The 18,855-nt window shown below is 35.9% G+C and overlaps 4 protein-coding genes across 4 annotated transcripts; 1 reads left to right on the top strand and 3 right to left on the bottom strand.

Annotated features, from left to right (window-relative positions):
• The first annotated feature begins 953 nt into the window (after positions 1-953).
• On the top strand, positions 954-3,727 carry dib (Cytochrome P450 302a1, mitochondrial). The gene is made up of 8 exons (XM_066727452.1): positions 954-1,529; positions 1,609-1,849; positions 1,935-2,110; positions 2,195-2,399; positions 2,716-2,866; positions 2,947-3,195; positions 3,281-3,508; positions 3,580-3,727. The coding sequence occupies exons 1-8, from the start codon at positions 1,340-1,342 to the stop codon at positions 3,706-3,708; spliced, it is 1,569 nt and encodes a 522-aa protein (XP_066583549.1). The 5' UTR covers positions 954-1,339; the 3' UTR covers positions 3,709-3,727.
• Positions 3,721-5,779, bottom strand: Rpt1 (26S proteasome regulatory subunit Rpt1). The gene is made up of 6 exons (XM_066727453.1): positions 5,588-5,779; positions 5,470-5,507; positions 4,868-5,350; positions 4,630-4,794; positions 4,390-4,556; positions 3,721-4,318 (listed from the first exon to the last, which is right to left on the bottom strand). Exons 1-6 carry the CDS (start codon positions 5,658-5,660, stop codon positions 3,940-3,942), a joined length of 1,305 nt encoding a protein of 434 aa, XP_066583550.1. The 5' UTR covers positions 5,661-5,779; the 3' UTR covers positions 3,721-3,939.
• A 747-nt stretch (positions 5,780-6,526) lies between these two features.
• Positions 6,527-8,741, bottom strand: LOC136773199 (endocuticle structural glycoprotein SgAbd-2-like). Its single transcript, XM_066726653.1, has 4 exons — positions 8,672-8,741; positions 8,088-8,221; positions 7,522-7,666; positions 6,527-7,254 (listed from the first exon to the last, which is right to left on the bottom strand). Exons 1-4 carry the CDS (start codon positions 8,681-8,683, stop codon positions 7,015-7,017), a joined length of 531 nt encoding a protein of 176 aa, XP_066582750.1. The 5' UTR covers positions 8,684-8,741; the 3' UTR covers positions 6,527-7,014.
• A 6,557-nt stretch (positions 8,742-15,298) lies between these two features.
• Positions 15,299-17,988, bottom strand: LOC136773942 (endocuticle structural glycoprotein SgAbd-1-like). The gene is made up of 3 exons (XM_066727932.1): positions 17,847-17,988; positions 16,778-16,914; positions 15,299-15,916 (listed from the first exon to the last, which is right to left on the bottom strand). Exons 1-3 carry the CDS (start codon positions 17,856-17,858, stop codon positions 15,634-15,636), a joined length of 432 nt encoding a protein of 143 aa, XP_066584029.1. The 5' UTR covers positions 17,859-17,988; the 3' UTR covers positions 15,299-15,633.
• Positions 17,989-18,855: the final 867 nt, after the last annotated feature.

Genomic DNA, 18,855 nt, shown 5'->3' with positions numbered 1-18,855 from the left:
CTAAAAAGGCATATTTTTATTATAATTTGTAATTTTTAACAAAAATGGTGCTGATAAATGATTGTCCTTGTCAAACTAATCAACGGTTGCTACATTTTCTCAGCTATGCAATTGCCAGCAGCTATAATATTTCGAAAGGATTTTTTATTGGAGAAAATAAAACGATCGGTGTAAATAATTCTTTAAAGTGAAATTATGGATTGAGGAAGAAAATTAAAGCAGTTAATAAAAAAGACCAGACAAGCATAGGAGACGATGGAATGCGTTGCAGTAAAACATTGACGCGTTTCTGGAATAAATCAGAGACGGTTAAATATTTTAATGCAAGTCTTTGCATGAGTCAATCACATTTTATTATTCAATGCGTGTTCAATCTGACTTGTGTGAGGAGAAGGGGGTTGAAAAGGAGATCGACAAACGCATAATGCTAAATGTGATACTGAACGATATTAAAGGAAGGAGAGAGAAGTGGCAAGGGAAAGATACGTGAGAGCATAGGAATAGATGATTGTGAGAGAAGCATGAAGACGTGGTAGGAGGGAAAGATAAAGAAAGTGGTAGAAGAAGGAAGGCAGCCAAAGAGGGAGTGAGGAAGAGAATGAGGGGCAAGAGGGAGGGAAACGGAAAGAAAGACAAAACCAAAGATAGAGAGAGAGAAAGAGACAGCTAACCAGAGTGAAAGGGAGAGAGAAGGGAGGGAGAAGACGAAAGAAATAAATAGGTAAAAGGGAAAAGGTACCTTGAAACAGAATGTCTGAGGTACAGAAGGAAAACGAGCGAGGAACAGTTTGGAGTCTAAACTGCTCAAAGATCGGTGACATAACGCCACTTTTTCAACTTGCCGCAGACGCCAGAAGTATTTTCGTTGCGTTATCAACTGCTTCTCCTCCTCCACTTCTGCTCTATCAAATTAGCGAGACGTAAGGTAGTCATCACTTGGCACTTAACTGACACGTATCTAAAGACCTTACACTCCACTGTAATTCGAATCGGTTCAATTTCTTACGTTTTGCTCCTACGCAAATTCATATTTTACACAGACCTCGAGCACGTGTGGCTCTGAAACTGCTGAGGATTAATAGATTATATTCCTTTTTAAATAGTACTATTATCTTAATAGTATACTTCTTTTGTGTACATTTCAGTTCAATACTGCTTCCTTCCCCCTTGTCTTAATTTCTTAACCCACTCTCCATACTGGATCAATTTATCGTAGAATATATTTTATTATTTTATTATTTGTTCGTAACAATCTATGCATTTGTCGAGTGTTTAAAAGTGATTTTTACTCCAACAATACGAATGACTACACAGTGGCACATTTCAGACATCATTTTTGATGATGCTACCGAGGTTTAGAAGGTCCGATGGAACTTCTGTGATTCTTAGGAGTTCGTTCTGCTTGAACCAACGTCCTGCCAGAAGATCATCCGGGGATAAAGAATGCAGTCCACGGCCATTCAAGGACATTCCAGGACCTCGACCTCTACCCATCATCGGGACCTTGTACAAATATCTCCCCGTTATCGGTAATTGATAAAAAAAATTCTTTTTATTAAATAGATGTTGTTTTTATGAAAATTATAATGATTGTATTAATTCATTCAGGAGAATATAGTTTCACGAAGCTTCACAAGAGTGGTGAGAAAAAATTAAGACGTTATGGTCCACTTGTACGTGAGGAAATGGTACCTGGTGTCCCAGTGGTTTGGGTTTTTCGTCCTGACGACATTGCTGAAATTTTCAAGTCCGAAAGTGGAAAGCACCCCGAAAGAAGAAGTCATTTGGCTCTCCTCAAGTACAGAAAGGATAGACATCACATATATAATACTGGTGGTTTGTTGCCAACGTAATGGAATTATTGTGTGTTTTCATCCACCAAAAATAAATTCCAAAGGGAAATGTAATTTATTATGTTTCTTATAACATTGCAGAAATGGCATTGAATGGTGGAGGATACGTCGGGAATTCCAAAAAGTCCTTAGCAAACCTTTAAACGTCCTTGATTATTTGGAGGATACTGACATGGTTGTTCGAGAGTTTGAACAAATTTTATTAAATGAAAAAATCAATGATATGTTACCAGAGCTGTCACGTCTCTTTCTCGAACGTAATAAAATTGAAGCCAATTTCATTTAAATGATTGAATAATATTTAATAAATTGTAGTAATATATGAATTCTTATTGTTTTAGTTACGTGTTTAGTAGCCTTTGACGTAAGGATGCAAAGTTTATCCAAAGAGGAAAGGGCTAAAAATTCGAAAACAACCAAATTAATAGAAGCTGCTTATACTACGAATAGCACAATACTTGGATTGGACAATGGACCAAGAATCTGGCGATTTTTGGAGACTCCATTATATAGAAAAATGCGAAAAGCTCAGAATTTTATGGAAGAGTGAGGAATTTGTCATATATTCTTTCAGACCACTTACATTCGGTTTAACCTTTGGACTAAAAAAACTTTGATCTCTTATCAGTAATTTATCTAATCTAGGAATTCTTTAATACTATTTTCTTTTGCTGACTAATTTACATTAAATATTTTTACTGCTTCTTGTAGAAAAATAATTATCAATTGAATAAGAAAGAATCAACTTGACAGATCAATCTATTAGACGTTTCTTTAACTATATTTACCATAGCTCACCTGTCCAAATAAGCTTATCAAATTTGCCATCAAATTTTAAATTAATGAATCTATTTTTACCAAGGATAGCGGTGGCAATGGTGTCCAGAAAAACGAGGGACCCAACGATAAAAAGAAAACAGTCATTACTGGATACTTACTTGAGTAATCCCAATTTGGATGAAAAAGATGTCGTGGGAATGGCTTGTGATATGCTATTGGCTGGAATTGATACTGTAAGTTTATAAAAATGTGTTTAATTCAATTATTATTATTATATTACTAATTAATCCTACTTTTTTATTTTATTTTCTAGACTACGTACAGCAGTTCATTTGCTTTGTATCATTTAGCTAAAAATCCTCAAGCACAGGAAAAAGTAAGACAAGAATCTACGAATTTATTGCCTAACGTTGGTGATCCCATTACTGGAGAAACGCTAAAACAGGCAAGCTATACCAAAGCTGTATTAAAGGAAACTTTTAGACTGAATCCTATTTCGGTTGGTGTTGGAAGGATCTTACAAACTGATGTTGTTCTCAGTGGTTATAATGTTCCTAAGGGTGTTAGTACTTTTCACTTCATTTTTGCTAAAGATTTTGTTAATTTTGTCGGATGTATATTCTCATCAATGCGCATTTTTCTAATAGACCGTGGTTGTAACGCAAAACCAAGTGACGTGTCGTCTAGATGAATATTTCGAAAATCCAAATGCATTTCTACCAGAAAGGTGGATACGAGATAATTCAGAGAGAGTATCTGAGAAAATTGTTGAAAATTCAATTCACCCGTACCTAGTATTACCTTTCGGGCACGGACCACGATCTTGTATAGCAAGGCGTTTTGCTGAACAAAATATGCAAGTTTTGTTATTAAGGGTAGGCATTTTAAAGGTAATGACAATATTTTCTTATTTGAAGTAACTACATTTTTTCTATTATTTTTGCAGATGTGCAGATCATTTAAATTCAAATGGTTAGGAGAAAATTTGGATTGTGATTCTCTCTTAATCAACAAGCCTAATGGACCTATTAAGCTTAAATACTACTCTATTAATAATTCAGAAAAATTGAAATAAATTCGACAAAAATTAATATTAAATTTTGTTTCTTCTTTTTTATGCACCATACATAAAAATTAATATAAATGATGATTTTAGACTTGATGAAAAAGAAGGGTTTATTTTGCATTTACAATATATGTCTTTTAATATCTTTTTCTAATTGGCTTGGTAGAACAAGACGGTGAATATCATCGATGAAAAATCACCTAAAATCACACTTTACGTTTTATTTTAAGATTATTAATATTAGTTGTAAGTCATGTATTTAGGTGTAGCAGAGAACTTCGCATAGGATTTGATGACTTTGTTCACGGCTTCGAGGAAATCTTTCTCAGTCGCGACTTTACGACGTGCCCGAATTGCAAACATTCCAGCTTCCGTGCAAACCGATCGAATTTCAGCTCCGGTACTGTTTGGACACAGACGTGCAAGCAGTTCGAAACGAATATCTCTCTCGACGCTCATTGACCGCGCGTGGATTTTGAAAATGTGTGTTCGTCCCTCCAAATCGGGCAAACCAAATTCGACTTTCCTATCTAAACGTCCTGGCCGCATAAGTGCAGGATCCAGGGTGTCAGGTCTGTTTGTTGCCATCAATACTTTAATATTACCACGTGGATCGAACCTGCAATGAAATTTATAAGATTTTATGCTTCTGTATCACTGGTAATTAAGGTTTCACTTCACTCTGCTTACCCATCCAATTGGTTGATAAGTTCAAGCATAGTACGTTGAACTTCATTGTCGCCGCCAGCTCCATCATCGAAACGTGCACCACCAATTGCATCGATTTCATCGAAGAATATTAAACATGCTTTTTTACTTCGCGCCATTTCAAATAATTCTCTAACCATTCTAGCTCCCTAAAAATATTGAGAATTTTGTTATTTGTACTTTCCTGTTCTTTATAAGTTTTTAAATAAATGAAAAGCTTACCTCTCCAACATATTTTTGCACCAATTCAGAACCAATGACACGAATAAAACAAGCATCTGTTCTATTGGCCACTGCCCTTGCGCACAGTGTCTTTCCTGTACCTGGAGGGCCAAATAACAAAACTCCTTTTGGTGGTTCAATTCCTAAATTTACAAATTTCTCTGGCTGTGGAAAACGTTTAGATTATTTAAAATATATAAATAGAAACATTTATTTAATCTAATTATTAAAAGCTTACATGTAATAATGGAGTTTCTACAACTTCTCTTAATTTTTCTATTTGCTCTTTGCAACCACCAACATCACTATAAGTGACATCTGGTTTCTCTTCAACCTGCATCATTGTGACTGTTGGGTCAATTTTAGGTGGAAGTGGAATATGAATTTGATACTTATTCCGATCCACACCAACTCTCATGCCTTCCTCAATATCAGTTGGGGCAACTGAATCTGCTAAATCTACCACAAACTTTGCAAACTGTTTTACATTTATAATATATTTAGGATCATCCGAATCAGCATTGATGATTTTGGTACATCTGGCAACCTGCAAAGGTTGTTCATTTTGTAAAGTTTGCTTATCAGCCGTTAAATCCCACAAGGCAGGAGGTGCGAGTCCTGTATCTGATTCTTTTATGCCTGTTAATTCATTTACTCTTTTAATAATAGTTTGTATATCCTCGTCTACAGATTTAATGCTTTTTGTGTACTGTCCTTGACCCTGATAATAAGGAGATTAGGAAAAAGGATTAAAGACATTCACTTTACAAAATTTAATAAAAGAAAATAATTAATTTTGCTGAGAAGAAAGCGAATTATTAATTGAAGATTTTAACTTACGTAGGTTTTGAGCAATGCGATATCTCCTTCGTCTAATGCTAAAATAATAGAAAAATGCGAAATGAAATAAATGCATGACAGAAGTAAGTTTTGGGGCAGTAAAAATTGAAAAACTTACATTTTATTTCTTTCTCCTCTTTTTCCTCTTCGCTCTTCACTTTTCTCATGTCAGTTCCCAAATGGTCCGGCATGTTGGGAAGCTTGAGATTAATTTCTAAGCACACAAGACTAAATTAAAATTATTGTTATAAAGCGAAGACAATATTCAAATCTAGGTTATGTCGACGACGAATTACAAGCGAAATCTAGAAGCATAAAGTACTTGCTTCGTTACTTCTGTGAATTACCAGTTAGCGATGTAAATAATTTTGTTAGCATCAGCGCCTCTGAAGGAAAATATATCGAAGCTTTGACAAAACCAAACTTACCTTCTGTAGGATTTTGGTGTGAGTGAAAGAAGAACAATATAGCGCTGCTGTGGGTCTGTGGACGCTGTTTCAATTATTCACAAATTCAAATGCTAAACTTGCAAGAACACTCATTAATAATTAGAGAATTGTTACAACAAATATAATTACAAGGTATCGTGTTTATTTTAAATAAAATTTAAATATATATTTGACGCCAAACTGTAATATTTTAGCGAAGAAGTACAAGTTGTATCAGAGAGTGATAATTGAATTTTTCATGAGTGTTCTTCATATCATGACAATGATCGAAATATTGGCAAATCTTTGCAAAAAGAAGCGTTAGACCGCCCAAGTTGCATCGTTTATACAAAGTAGTCCTTGACCGAAATAATGCGTAGCAGAATGCAAAATAATAGAAGAGTCAAAGATGCGAAACACTTTCACCCGTATCCACCTAACCCTACCAGATTGCATCATTTATGAATGCAGATATGCAAATCTTGAAGTCCAACTTATTATATAAATCCCGTCATAAATTTTCGATTCGCATAGATCCTTATTGTCATTTCAGATTCAATTTGTTTGTATTCCGCTTGTTTTTTTGGTATGAAAAAATGCAGTAGGTTCACTAATCTATTATTGAATCAAGATAAAAAGAAGGCCATTATTTCTGCAAAGTATCCTTTTAATTTCTGTCAGTATTATACATATTTGTAATCAGTATTTGCAAGTCTATGCTACTCTTTCGAACTAAAATAGCTTGCGCTTGCAACAAAGAGGGTTGATCGAGGATGTACAATCATGAGAACTATATAAAATTATAAGGTTTTTCAAATCCCTGTTACACGAAATTGTGACGAGGGGTGGGAAGCAGTTATTTCTTTATTGCACAACCACTCAAAGAACTCGATGTTAATATATATGTTCTACTGTCAAGAAATTAAACTGACAACCATGTTTACGCAGTATGTACATATTTATCACGTCGGGTTAGCGTTGATAAAAGGCCCCAAGTAGACGTTACAGTCGTCAAGAATTCAATGTTAATCACAATCAAGCAGCAGCATCCGGTTTATTAAACCGTAAACTGTGTAAGGGAAGAGGGTAGAAAGATGGCGGATGACGAGTTGGAGATTCAGTATCTTCTGTAGGGGGTTGATCCCCCATATTGTCCCTGGTATCTGGAATTATCGTATCTTGATTCATCATCGGGTCCAGGAGGGTTGGCAGCCAGAGCGCGTCGAATGGCTTCCGGAATTGGTGGAGGAGTTGGAAGATGAGCCCCTACGGCCCGGAAGCCGTTCTCATCGGCTACGTATTCCAAGTTAATCGGAGTACCATCTGGAGCCGTGTATGAGAATCTACCTTGCACTACCTAAAATAATTCAAAAAAACTAGCTGAAAAATATTTTTTTTATATTACTGAATGGAATCGAGTATCGAGAAAGGGTTGGTAGTTTTAGTTGTTTCAAGCGAGAAAAAATTTACTTTAGGCAGTATTGTTTATACAAAGAGCAATTTGATTAATTATACCCGGTAATTTAAATAATGGAATAAGGGTGCAAGAACAATATACCGTATAAATAAGAAAAATAACAAGATGTGCGTCAAATGGATAATGAACAGGTTAAACGTGTGTTACCTCAGCCTGACCCTCAGGAGTGGCTTTTGGTTGGCCACTCTCAGAAGCTGAAATTCCATTCTCGGTATCGTAGCTCCAGCTATAAGAACCATCGGGATATGAATCCTGATGTTGGCTACGAATTCCTATGAATCGTCCTGGAGAACTGCAAAACCAATTTAGCTGAGTCTCTTCTTTGTTAAAGGCTTTGAGAAAAAACGTATATTATACACATAAATAGTTTCCTTATTTTTTTCTAATTCATAAATCCAATTAAAGTAGAAACTAGAACTCGTTTCTATCGCCTAATTAAACCTATTTTACGTGTCATTATAATATTGAACGATAAGTATGAAAGTCGATGAACTTTATCGTATGCTGGAGGGAGAAACTATAATTGCACTGGTGTAAATTTGACATTCGAATGCTTAATATACATCTATATTCATAAGTTAGGATATATTTTCAAGTTCCTGGTTAGTTAATGCTGCACTGTTTTAAAGGTTAGAGGTTTAATTGCCGCAGGTAATATGCGCTTGTCGCAGTGAATTATGGCGCGAATCCTAGATAGATTTTTCGTAGCTCACTTGTATTGTGGCTGGTATCGTGGCTGTGTTTGCTGTTGATAATCAGGCCTCGGAGACTGGTACTGACTTTGTTGAAAACCACGATATCCGCCGTATTGTGCCAGCGCACAGCTGATTAGGCAAAATAGCAAAATCTGTAAACATAAAATACCTGCAATCTATCTATTCGATAAATAATTTACCAATATAAAGATTGATACCAATTTTCACAATAAGTGTGTTTCCTAAATTAACCGATGACCATTTTATATAATACACTTCGACTAAACTTTAAATTAAAATAAATACCAAAATGGCGGAACCTGCCATTGCTTAAGAATGACTAATATATAAGTATATTAAAATGAAATTGTCCTCTTTAACTTTCTTCGCGAAAATTTAAATGCTGCTGGATGAAGGGCAGTTGTAACTTGACAATAATAAAAAATGATTAAAAAATAAGTTTTCTCGTAAGAATTGATTATAAAAGGGCGTTATCCTGGCGAGGAAGAAAAGAGAAGAGGGAGCGATTGTTTGGTCGAGAGAACTGGATGACACTAGAGCGTAAGGAACACCTCGTTGAACGCGAGAACACCTGCACTCACTGGATATTTCATGGTGAAGACTCGTTCCGGATGGTTGGTGTCGATTTGAACAAGATCGAATCTGTGTCTGATGCAGAAAGACTGCCAGCATTTATATGAAGACGACCAAGAAGATTTTCCCTTCCTTTCCCTCCCTGTTTCTGCATTCGTGCATTCTCTTGTCGGTTCCCTGCCCCACCCCCTACCACCCCCAAGCCCCTCAAACCTTGCCACTCCATGGATGAGTAAACGTGAGACAAGCAGATAAGTTCCACATGAGACAAGTTCGATCCCGCTACTAATATTCTGTGGGGGCGTTTTATACAGATCCTTCTGCATTCTCATTACACACCGGAAAAAGGACAGAATGCCATTGCGTAGGTCTTTGCAATTTGACTTTCAATTAACTCACCTTTCCTTGCTCTATCACTGATAGCTCAAAACTATTCCTTAAACAATGAATCCACCATGCCCTCATTCATTAAGGATAAAACGCAATATCTTCAATCTTTTTTTTTTTAATAATTGTAACGTTGGGCAGATTCGTTGAATAATAAGACAAATACATATTGTATTCGAATGGTAATTTTTTAATAAGATATTAAATGGATAATGGTATTGAGTCGTTCCAAGTAAATGGTTGCGGCAACACGGTGTTTTTGCCATTAGGAGTCACTTACCCCTTGCTTTTAATTCGTAATATAGTTATTTTTAAGCGAGACCACTCCCAGAACTTAATGGATGCTTCCATTTATCCTACCTATCTGTATACAATCGCACAATCGTTTACAAACCCATAATCTCACGCGGATACCTGTGAAAGATCGTGCAATCCAGAGATTTGAGTCGATTTGTAAATGCGCGCGCATTTCTAACCTTAAACACCTGCAACACACACACTTTCGTATACTAAAATTTGTGTGTTCTCTCTCTCTCTCTCTCTCTCTCTCTTTTTCCCACCCTATCATTTAATAATTTAAGAAATAAGTACAGGAATATGTACTTAGTGTAGGGTACCTTTCATAGCGAAGAGTAAAAGTTAAACAATTAATTATATTTAACGGATCCTGCAAAGAAAAAAAAAGTAACTAGAATAAAGAATTTATAATTACGGAATGTCGAGGAAGAATTAAATCTATGCAAATGGTTGGTCGTGATTATTACAGTCATACATATTGTTAAACTCGTAATCTGGAAATATTATTCCCCAAGGCGAGAATACTTCGTGGTCGCGGCATGGAAATGTAAGATAATTCTCATGAAAATCCGCTTATTAATCAAACAATTATTGGAATCTTAGGATCGCTTCCATCATCTACTTTGTGCTTTTATACTAATAATATCGATTACACGTCTATTATTCATTGTTAATTTGCGTCCGGAACTGTCAAATGTGAATGAAGTCAGTAACAGAGAGAGACAAAAGGTGTGAAAAATTAAGATTGAATCAACATGCATAAACTATAAATCAATAATGTAAAGATTATAATATGATGGAAACAAAGTGGAATTTTAAATATTCAATTATCTAATTTAACTATACTCTTAAAGGGGTAGGTGGAGGGGGGAAGGGTGACAATGTCCCATATGTATGCGGATATGAAAGAAGGATGGTCTAAATCGAAGTAGGATTAAGTGAATTCAGGTAGTGAAGAAATTGAAGGAAATTAAGAGGTAATCGTTCAAGATACTTAGCTAAAACTGACAATTTCTACGTAAGAGAAAAGGCGCGGAATCGGTTTGCACAATTGTGAGGTAGGATGCTGGGAGGACCCCGGAGGTATGCGCCTTCATCCTCCTCTTTGTGAGGCTACGAAGATGACGAGGCACAGCTATGCCGACGTGGTTAATAAAAGCAGAAAGGTCAAGATAGGTTCGAGTAACTCGTAAAGCCCCGCCGGCCACCAAGATCTAGAACCATCCGGATCGTTCACCAGGGGAGGGCACCACCGTCACGCATAACCTCCATTTTATGAACGCACGTGGGACGCTCGACAGAAGAGCTCCCCATTATCCGTTCCCCATGCGGTATTTTTTAATATCAAACTGTCGAAAGAAACCCTTTAACCGGTTGCAAAATGTTTAATTCGGTATTCGAATTTCGTTTAATCACACCTCAATGCCCTTTTTACCTCCCCACTATTTTTCGCGATGCGCAGGTGAGTCTGTATACGATTTATGCAGATGTCGCTCACCTTTTCGTACTTACTGACTTATTATTATTACTCGATGTCAAAATGCAATTTTACGGCTGTTCACCGCTTTGTACTGACAATCCATTTGCAAGGTTTAATCATGCACAAATCATTTGTAGGATTCACCGACGGGCCTTGATTTGTCTCAACGTTTTCCCGCCAATTATCAAGCATCGCCTTACGAATCGCTCGTAAATTGTTATTTTGATTTGCACAGCTTCTAACACCTTCAAAGTCTAAGGCTCTTTGTCTTTGTCTATTTCCACAGTGTAAGAAAAATAACTCAATAACGTAAGATACAAATCATTTAAAATCGAAGGATTATTTATTTACGGAGAAGTACAACATTTTTATAATTTTTTTAAAACGAGAAAAAGTAATATACATATAAATAAGTTACTCGGGTTAACGATTTATCATTATCTACTTAAACTGAACCCATCAAAGTCAGCGGAGTTTACGGTACTAACAAATGATCCAGTAAATAAAATAGATCACAGTTATTAATCTGACAAATAATAGTAGTGTGGTGCAGCGAACTATACTTACAGCGTGGCAGTGCACATTATTGCTGAATGGAAATTAGTGCTAACGAGGTATCCGAAAGTGGGACACGTTCCCATAGGAGCATCGCAACCTTTTCGCGGGTCGTAACAAGCAAGGTCTAAGTAGCCAAGGGTGCGGATCTTGAAATGAAAGACGCGTGGATTAATATTTCTTTATATAAATTCTCATATGAGCACAATTAACTTCTTATTTACTCATCTTACCTTTACTTCATTTATTCACTTCTGGTATCAGTCCCATACACAGGCCTTCATTAATTCTTTACATTCGTGCTCACACACTCAGAAAGATTTACACATATTATCATAGATTCATGACGCAGAGGAATTAAAGTAACCAGCGCTCGTTTGATTTTAATTGGTTGATTCCGTATTTAATTATCGACCTGTTACTACGTGTCAATAATAAAATTCTATAATTAACTTGCTATCGAAAGTAATTAGCTGACATTTACAATTTTCCAATTCCAGGTAATCCTGCTTTTTCACGGAATATTTGTGCTTTGTGTAGTGGCATATTGAAAGGGTTAATTAGATATTAACAGATGTCTGTTAAATCGTGGAAGACATATAGTACATCTGTTTTAAGGGTTGTGGAAACACTCGCGAGAAATGGAGAATGTCAGGTTGGTAGAGGGGCTCTCCTGTTAAAGGCAGCCCCTTTCTTGCACACAAATCTCCCGTGCGAAATTGCGAAAGGTAACTGGCATTCGGGCTGCTCCTCTCTATCTGCTGTCATGCCCTCTTTTTCTTTCCGGTTATATAGTGACGAACCACGAAAGGAATCCTTTCTGCAGCATTTGAAACTCGTGCCAAGAGAATCATTTTGAGATTTTTTCTCCATAAGGTGACATTATTGTGGTTAATAATTTCTTTAAACCTGCGATGGAAAGATAAGTTGTATACGACAGATTGCATTTTTGTATTTTAAATATTTTTTAACTAACACGGTATAAAAGCCTGCAACATTCCTGTAACAAATTATAATTAGTATCTTTTTATACTTATTATTACATACAGTAATTTATTAATCAGCTTTTCTAATTATAAATTTACCGCAGGTCATATAAAATTGACAATTGAATGAATTTGTTTAATTATTATTATTAAACTAACATAATTGTGTATATCAGAAATTTATACGCATGGAACATCTTTAGGAAATAACGAAAAGATGAATATGGATAATAATGAGCGATTGATGAGTAATGAGATAATTTTCGTCTCTTCTACTTCGTTTCACTTTTCCAGAAAAATTCAATGTTTTAAGGCTATCCTAGTTATCTAATCAACCCTTGAATCAAAACTTTACGACACTTGTAGTCTCGCCTAGTGTTCATTAAACTCCTTGACCGGTATCTCTGATGCGGCACGACTGTTTCACGCGATTGTATGCAAAAATATGGATTTCGTGGCTCCTGCTCTGACAACACCAAATAACGACGACCCTCTATCATCCCCCCCCCCCTCCCTCTACAACCATACCAATCCATGCTTCTTAAAAGCCCGTCATTATTACGCTTTTCGTTTCGCAAACGCCATGAAACATCCATATAAATTTCATTTAATATTGATCAAATCTGAAATTGCTTGAAGCAGATTTTGAAAAAAGTCGCTATCTTCAGGTAAAAAGATTTTTATCTTTAAGTATTTTGTCAACGAAATCTATTAATTAAAATCACTAAAAATAAAGTCTGCTCTAACGAGGGCTGTTGATAAATGAGCTGTCGTGTAAGACATATTTTAAAAAAAAGTAGATATGCTAATTCATTAATTGGAGTTGACAAAGCTTACAATCGTGTATATAGCGATAACCGTAAAATATGTGCCTAGTATGGAAACGAAAGTGCCGAATTTGCGAGAAAACATTTAACACTACAAACGAGTGTTTAGCATAGGATATTCCTGTTTGACTCGCTCTTAGCTAGTTGTGCAATGGACGAGTGCCCGATGATTTGCTTTCACTGACTCACCTTTAACGTGATGTTACGATTACTGTTAACATTAATACCATTGACATTTTATCATTTTTGGCAAAAAGTTTTTTGGCCTATACACATTTTATCGATAGATTTTCCGAGCTTAGAGAAACAACCCTATGTAAATGTTCAATATAGATCAATTTAATTAAGAATCATCGATCAATGCGTGATGAATTACGACTCCGATTTTCTAATGTAAGATCCACTCTCTTATCTCGTAACACCCATTCTAACTCGTTTAACACGTTTTCGATAAGGCTGAATGTAGTAGCTTCTACCTTGGAATGAATAATTAACGATTTTCACAATTTATGAACAAATAATGCGAAACATCCAATGATCAACCGAGTAAAGTAAATTTTCATACTCCTAGAATAGTCCAGTCATGACGTTTTGTATTCTTTTAATTTGTTTTTCCTTAAAAGATATTACTTTTTGTATATCGCTTTATGTTTAGTATATATGTATATATATATATATATATATATATATATAATGTCTCTTTTAAGTAACTTATTGAGTTGTAAAGAAGTCACGCTTCACTTTTCTTTGATTTATTTGTTGAAATTGATTTGTAATGCAGGTGTATAGATACTTTAAAGACATTACGTTGTAAGACTTTATTACTTTGTAGCCACTGACAGACAGATGCTATCGTCCAATTAGTATCTCTTTGCGGAATAGCTTATTCTATAACCTATCGTACGCAAATTCAATCCGATAAAACTAGTCATTTTTTGGGCATAAAATTGCACATTTCTCAACTCTCACATTGACAGCAACAGCGTGGGCAGATAATCTTCAAGGAATTTTCAAGCTTATTGACTTGACCGCTAGAGGACCTGGCCGCAAAGAGCTTACTGTTTTTTATTATTGTATCGCGATTTAAAGAATTTAGAGTAAAAATGATTAAATAGTAATGAAAATAACAACCAATTAATAAGAATATTAATGATTGCTTCACACAGAATCCGGTTAATGCATAATTTAAATTTTTTATTGCGTTAGAGGACACTGGACGCATTCGAAAAATTGTGCATTCCATCGAGTACCATCGGAGCATGGCAGTTTCGATTTATGACTCACGTGGTACTGGTCACACCTGATAAGTGTGACCATATATTATAAATTTACGTTAAGACCGTTAGAGCGTTAATAATTACGTGCGAGATGTAATTATCCTTTCCACGGATATTCTGACATAACGCATTACGCAAAACGATCACGACACTATAAGAAAGGCTGAAAATATCTAGTGTTATTGTTATTTTATCAGTGGCACTTTTATTGTTATTCAGTTACGTTTATTCCTGTTTTTTTATAAAAAAAAACTAGTTATTCAATATTTATTAACAAAGCGACAAAATAAAGATCAGTTGTATAATGTTGTCTCCTTTATTTGACTTTTATTGTTTTATTTTTAAGGCGACTGTAATAATAGCAGCAAACAATCCACAGTAGTCGAGAAAGATTTATGTCTATGATATTGTTATTATAGTCATTGAAACATCATTGATTTAAAACTAAAAACTAAATGGGTGTTGTGTAATTGGATAAATAACTTCTTACACTTGTGAACCCTTTCTTTCTGAAGATTAGCACTTTGGAAGAGAAAGTGAAGGCGCAATTGATTGCCAATGATCACGTAGATGCACAAGATTGCGACTTTAAGGTCGACATGATAGTCTTTCGTTTTAAATCGTGACTTTGCAATGGTCATGATGTTAAAGAAAATCCACGAAAGTTTCTTCCTATATATTATGCGAAAACAAAAGATTCAAATTCTTAAAAAATACTAATCAGACCATCTAACATATCTAAATCCTTCAACAAGCTCAGATCTTTGTTTTTACTAGAAGAGAATAATTATTTTACTTAAAAGATTTAAATAAATCGACACTATCCTGCTCTGATACATAATATATTATTTAGTATAAAGAAAATTAATTAAAATAATATATAAATATACAGTACATGGTCAATTATTCGTATTTGATATAATTATCAAAATACATTGATTATTAATAAATATTAATAAATGTAACTCATTGTGAGATTTCACCATTTTCAAAAGTATAAACAAAATAGGAGCTTATTATAAGTTTGTCTTCATCAAGATCAGTTAATTGTGCAATAACATCCAGTCGCTGATTCAGGTAAGATCAAAAGTTTATCAGTATTTTTAAAAGTTGTTGCACGAGTTAGGTTTGGTAAGATAAGCCTTGAGAAGCTTCGAAGAATTATTTTGTATATCGTCGCCTGTTGTAGGGTTCTTCCTCTTCGGGATGCGCCGCGTTATGAGCCAAAGCACGTTGGATTTCAATAGGGATTGGCGGAGGAGTAGGCAAGTGTGCTCCACTGGCGCGAAAACCGTTCTCATCCGCCGTATAAGTGACGACGATAGGTGTGCCATCAGGCGCCGTGTAGCTGTACTGACCACGGACCACCTCGATCTGCCCCGCAGGACCCAAATTCTTCACCTCACCGGTTTCCGCCACGGAAATACCATTCTCAGTATCGTAACTGAAACATTAATTACAACAATTATATTTATAAACTTGAAAAAATGTAACAAAGTTGTTGTATATTCTAAATATTTGAATATAATTTTCACCTTTTAGGTTAAGATGGAAGTATCAATTCAATTCTGTAGGATCAAGTTGAAAATTCATTCGACGAGATTTGTCTGTAATTACTTGTCGTCGAGTCGACACCATACGACTCTTGATCGAGTAAACTTTGTATTGACTGACAAGGGTATTTCAGATGCCAAAAAAATGGACAGGTGTGGTTGATTGTATTGAAGTGTGCGTATGATTCTACACGGATGGGTAGGTATGTAAACGTGTGTGGGTAGGTAAGCAGGTAGGTCGAGATTGTAATTGTTCGATTGCGCAATGAGTTATTGCTTACTGCGCAGCAGCATGGCGCGGACGATTAACATCAATGCCAATTAGCAATTTTTCACCAATCCTCCCGAATCTCAAACATTTCTCAAAATAATCTTCGATACCTAATCCGTACATTATTCAGAAATCTTGCCAATCATACCTGGCAGCTATAATTATAATTGAAAGCGTTCTTTTTCTGCCGATGCAACTGTCCGCCTACTTGTCGATCAAAAAATACGAAAATTGCCACGTAGGTGGAAAAAACTTATGCATTTTTATACACGTGTTTGACATCCTTACATCATTTTGTAATAATTAATCAATAATATTATTAATTCATTATAAAATTCACATTGGGCGGGTTACCTCGCTAGAATTGTTCATCAGCTATTATGTGGCCGATTAATTAAGCTCATCTGTGTGTAAGTACTTCCGGCTTTCGAGGAAACTTCTAATCGCATCGTGCGAAGATTTTACTGTAGATCTAACTCACCTGTAAGCGTATGATCCATCAGAAGCGGTGTCTTGCGTCTGTCGCAAAATAGCGTATCTCCTCCCATAGTAATCTGGAGGGTAAGGATACCTAGGAAATTGAGCAGTAGCCACCGATACGAGGCCAAGCACCACTAACTGAAACACGATTATGCATAATTAATTAACCGATCAAATTTTACATTACTCTCAATGACCTATATGAATTTATCCACGAAATTTCTTGCTAATTAATGAAATTGAATCGAGTCAGATAGAATCAAAGATCACGATGTGGTAAATTAAGATTCGATGTATCTGTATGAGTGAGTGATACGAAAGGGGTGAATGGCGAAATGGGTCGCAAGTGGGCAGCTAGTTTTTTACGATAGAATTTTTCAAAATATCCTTGCACGGTTATATGAATAATGTGATGGGAGACAAGCGTCACTCTTGCAGCTGCCTTTTCTCTTCTTTCTTCGCGCAAACATTCGCTAAGAAATAATTGACAGGTTTGGGCAAGCAACGTATATAATTAATGGTGATAAATTTCTCTCCCATCCTGAAGAGACTTTAATCCATGGAGAATTATCGGATTCGCGACTCGTTGATTAAATTTCAAAGCTCGAATAATTTATCGCCTCCGAGGATTAGGCATCCTCGATCGATCGATCGATAGTTAACCAAGATTAGTCAACGGTCCATTATAAATCACCTTAACCGAAAATTTCTATGCTTCACTATAATATTCAATTAAAACCAATTAAATCGGATAAATAAAGTTCGTTCCAATGACAAATGGCGTTCAGTTTCCTGTATTATTTTTGATGTATCAATACAACGATTAATGTGGCATTTGCATCTGCAATTCTTCAAAGTTGACAGTGGGAACACCTCCCCTATTAATCACACCTTTCTCACCCGCACTCATTTGAGTAATAGAAAATTAAGATTGATTTATAATTTTTAACGTTATTCCATCACTTTTGAGTAATAAAGTGCAGTAAAGTCGAATTGAATGACCAGTGATAGGTGCAAAAATATCAGAGAAATCGTACAAAATGGATGAATCGAACTGGGAAAACACTCACGATAAACTTCATGGTGGTGCTTAAATTGAATTTCGATCAGATGGATCTCAGGAAGAAAATAACACTGTGAAAATGAAGTAGCGTTAAACTAAACCGATGTATTAAAAGTACAAAACGAAGGATAAGATGTTGAGACTTTATAGCCGTGTGGCGCTCTGGTTCTGACTGATTTCAGCCCCGCCACAGAAAATGGGAGGGGCATCTTGGATGCAACCGATGCAACGCTAATTGTGAGATAATGCACCGGCTCCCTGACTAAGAGGCCCAATGGGTGGCACTAATATCTATACTGAGGAACTTGTGGGGGAATGATCCTACGTCTGGGGCTCTTCTTGTGCTCAACAGCACCAGAGGAAGAACCTCCTAGTAGTGCAATTGTAAAAAAAAATACATTTTTTATTTATATCGACCCAGCAAGTTTATAACGAAAAAACGTCCATCTTTTGGATGCGTTTTGCATGTTATATTAGATATAATGAAAACTATGAACTAACAATTGTATAAAGTGAAAATTGAGGAAAGAAAGAAATTATTGATATTTTATATTAAGTTTGTAAAAATTTGCAATAAACTATCAGGCAGGGCGTGTTCCTTTCACCAGGTGTAAAGATCCTTGCGACATTCGACGGACCGGTGAGCTCGTCCTTCTACACGCCGAGTCGCTTCCTGTTGGTACTATCATGCTATTCTCACTATTCACTCTAGCAAACGAGCAGTGAAAAATCTTTTTTCTTCTCACTTCGTCGGATCTCAATCTTCTAATTTATCAGCTGGCAAATCTCCCCCTGTCGAATGCTCGGAAAGTGAATCAATTATTCGGTTATTTTTTTTTTTTCTTATGTAGACTGACGATTTTAAATCGCAATAAAATCAAGTTGAGTTCTATAGGAGTGTCGAAACAAAGGGTTCTAGGGTAGATGTGCATAAGGTGTATAAGGTGTATCAAGGCGATTTGGCCGATCCTTGGCGTGGGCGGTACCGGAGAGGCTCGGTCGGCCGGGCAAGTTTT

Source organism: Prorops nasuta, unplaced genomic scaffold (genome assembly GCF_024137725.1).
Source record: "Prorops nasuta isolate Cenicafe-Biocafe unplaced genomic scaffold, Cenicafe_Pnas_1.2 PNAS00005, whole genome shotgun sequence".
In the NCBI taxonomy this organism is placed as follows: domain Eukaryota; kingdom Metazoa; phylum Arthropoda; class Insecta; order Hymenoptera; family Bethylidae; genus Prorops; species Prorops nasuta.
This window is presented reverse-complemented; position numbering and strand designations above follow the sequence as displayed.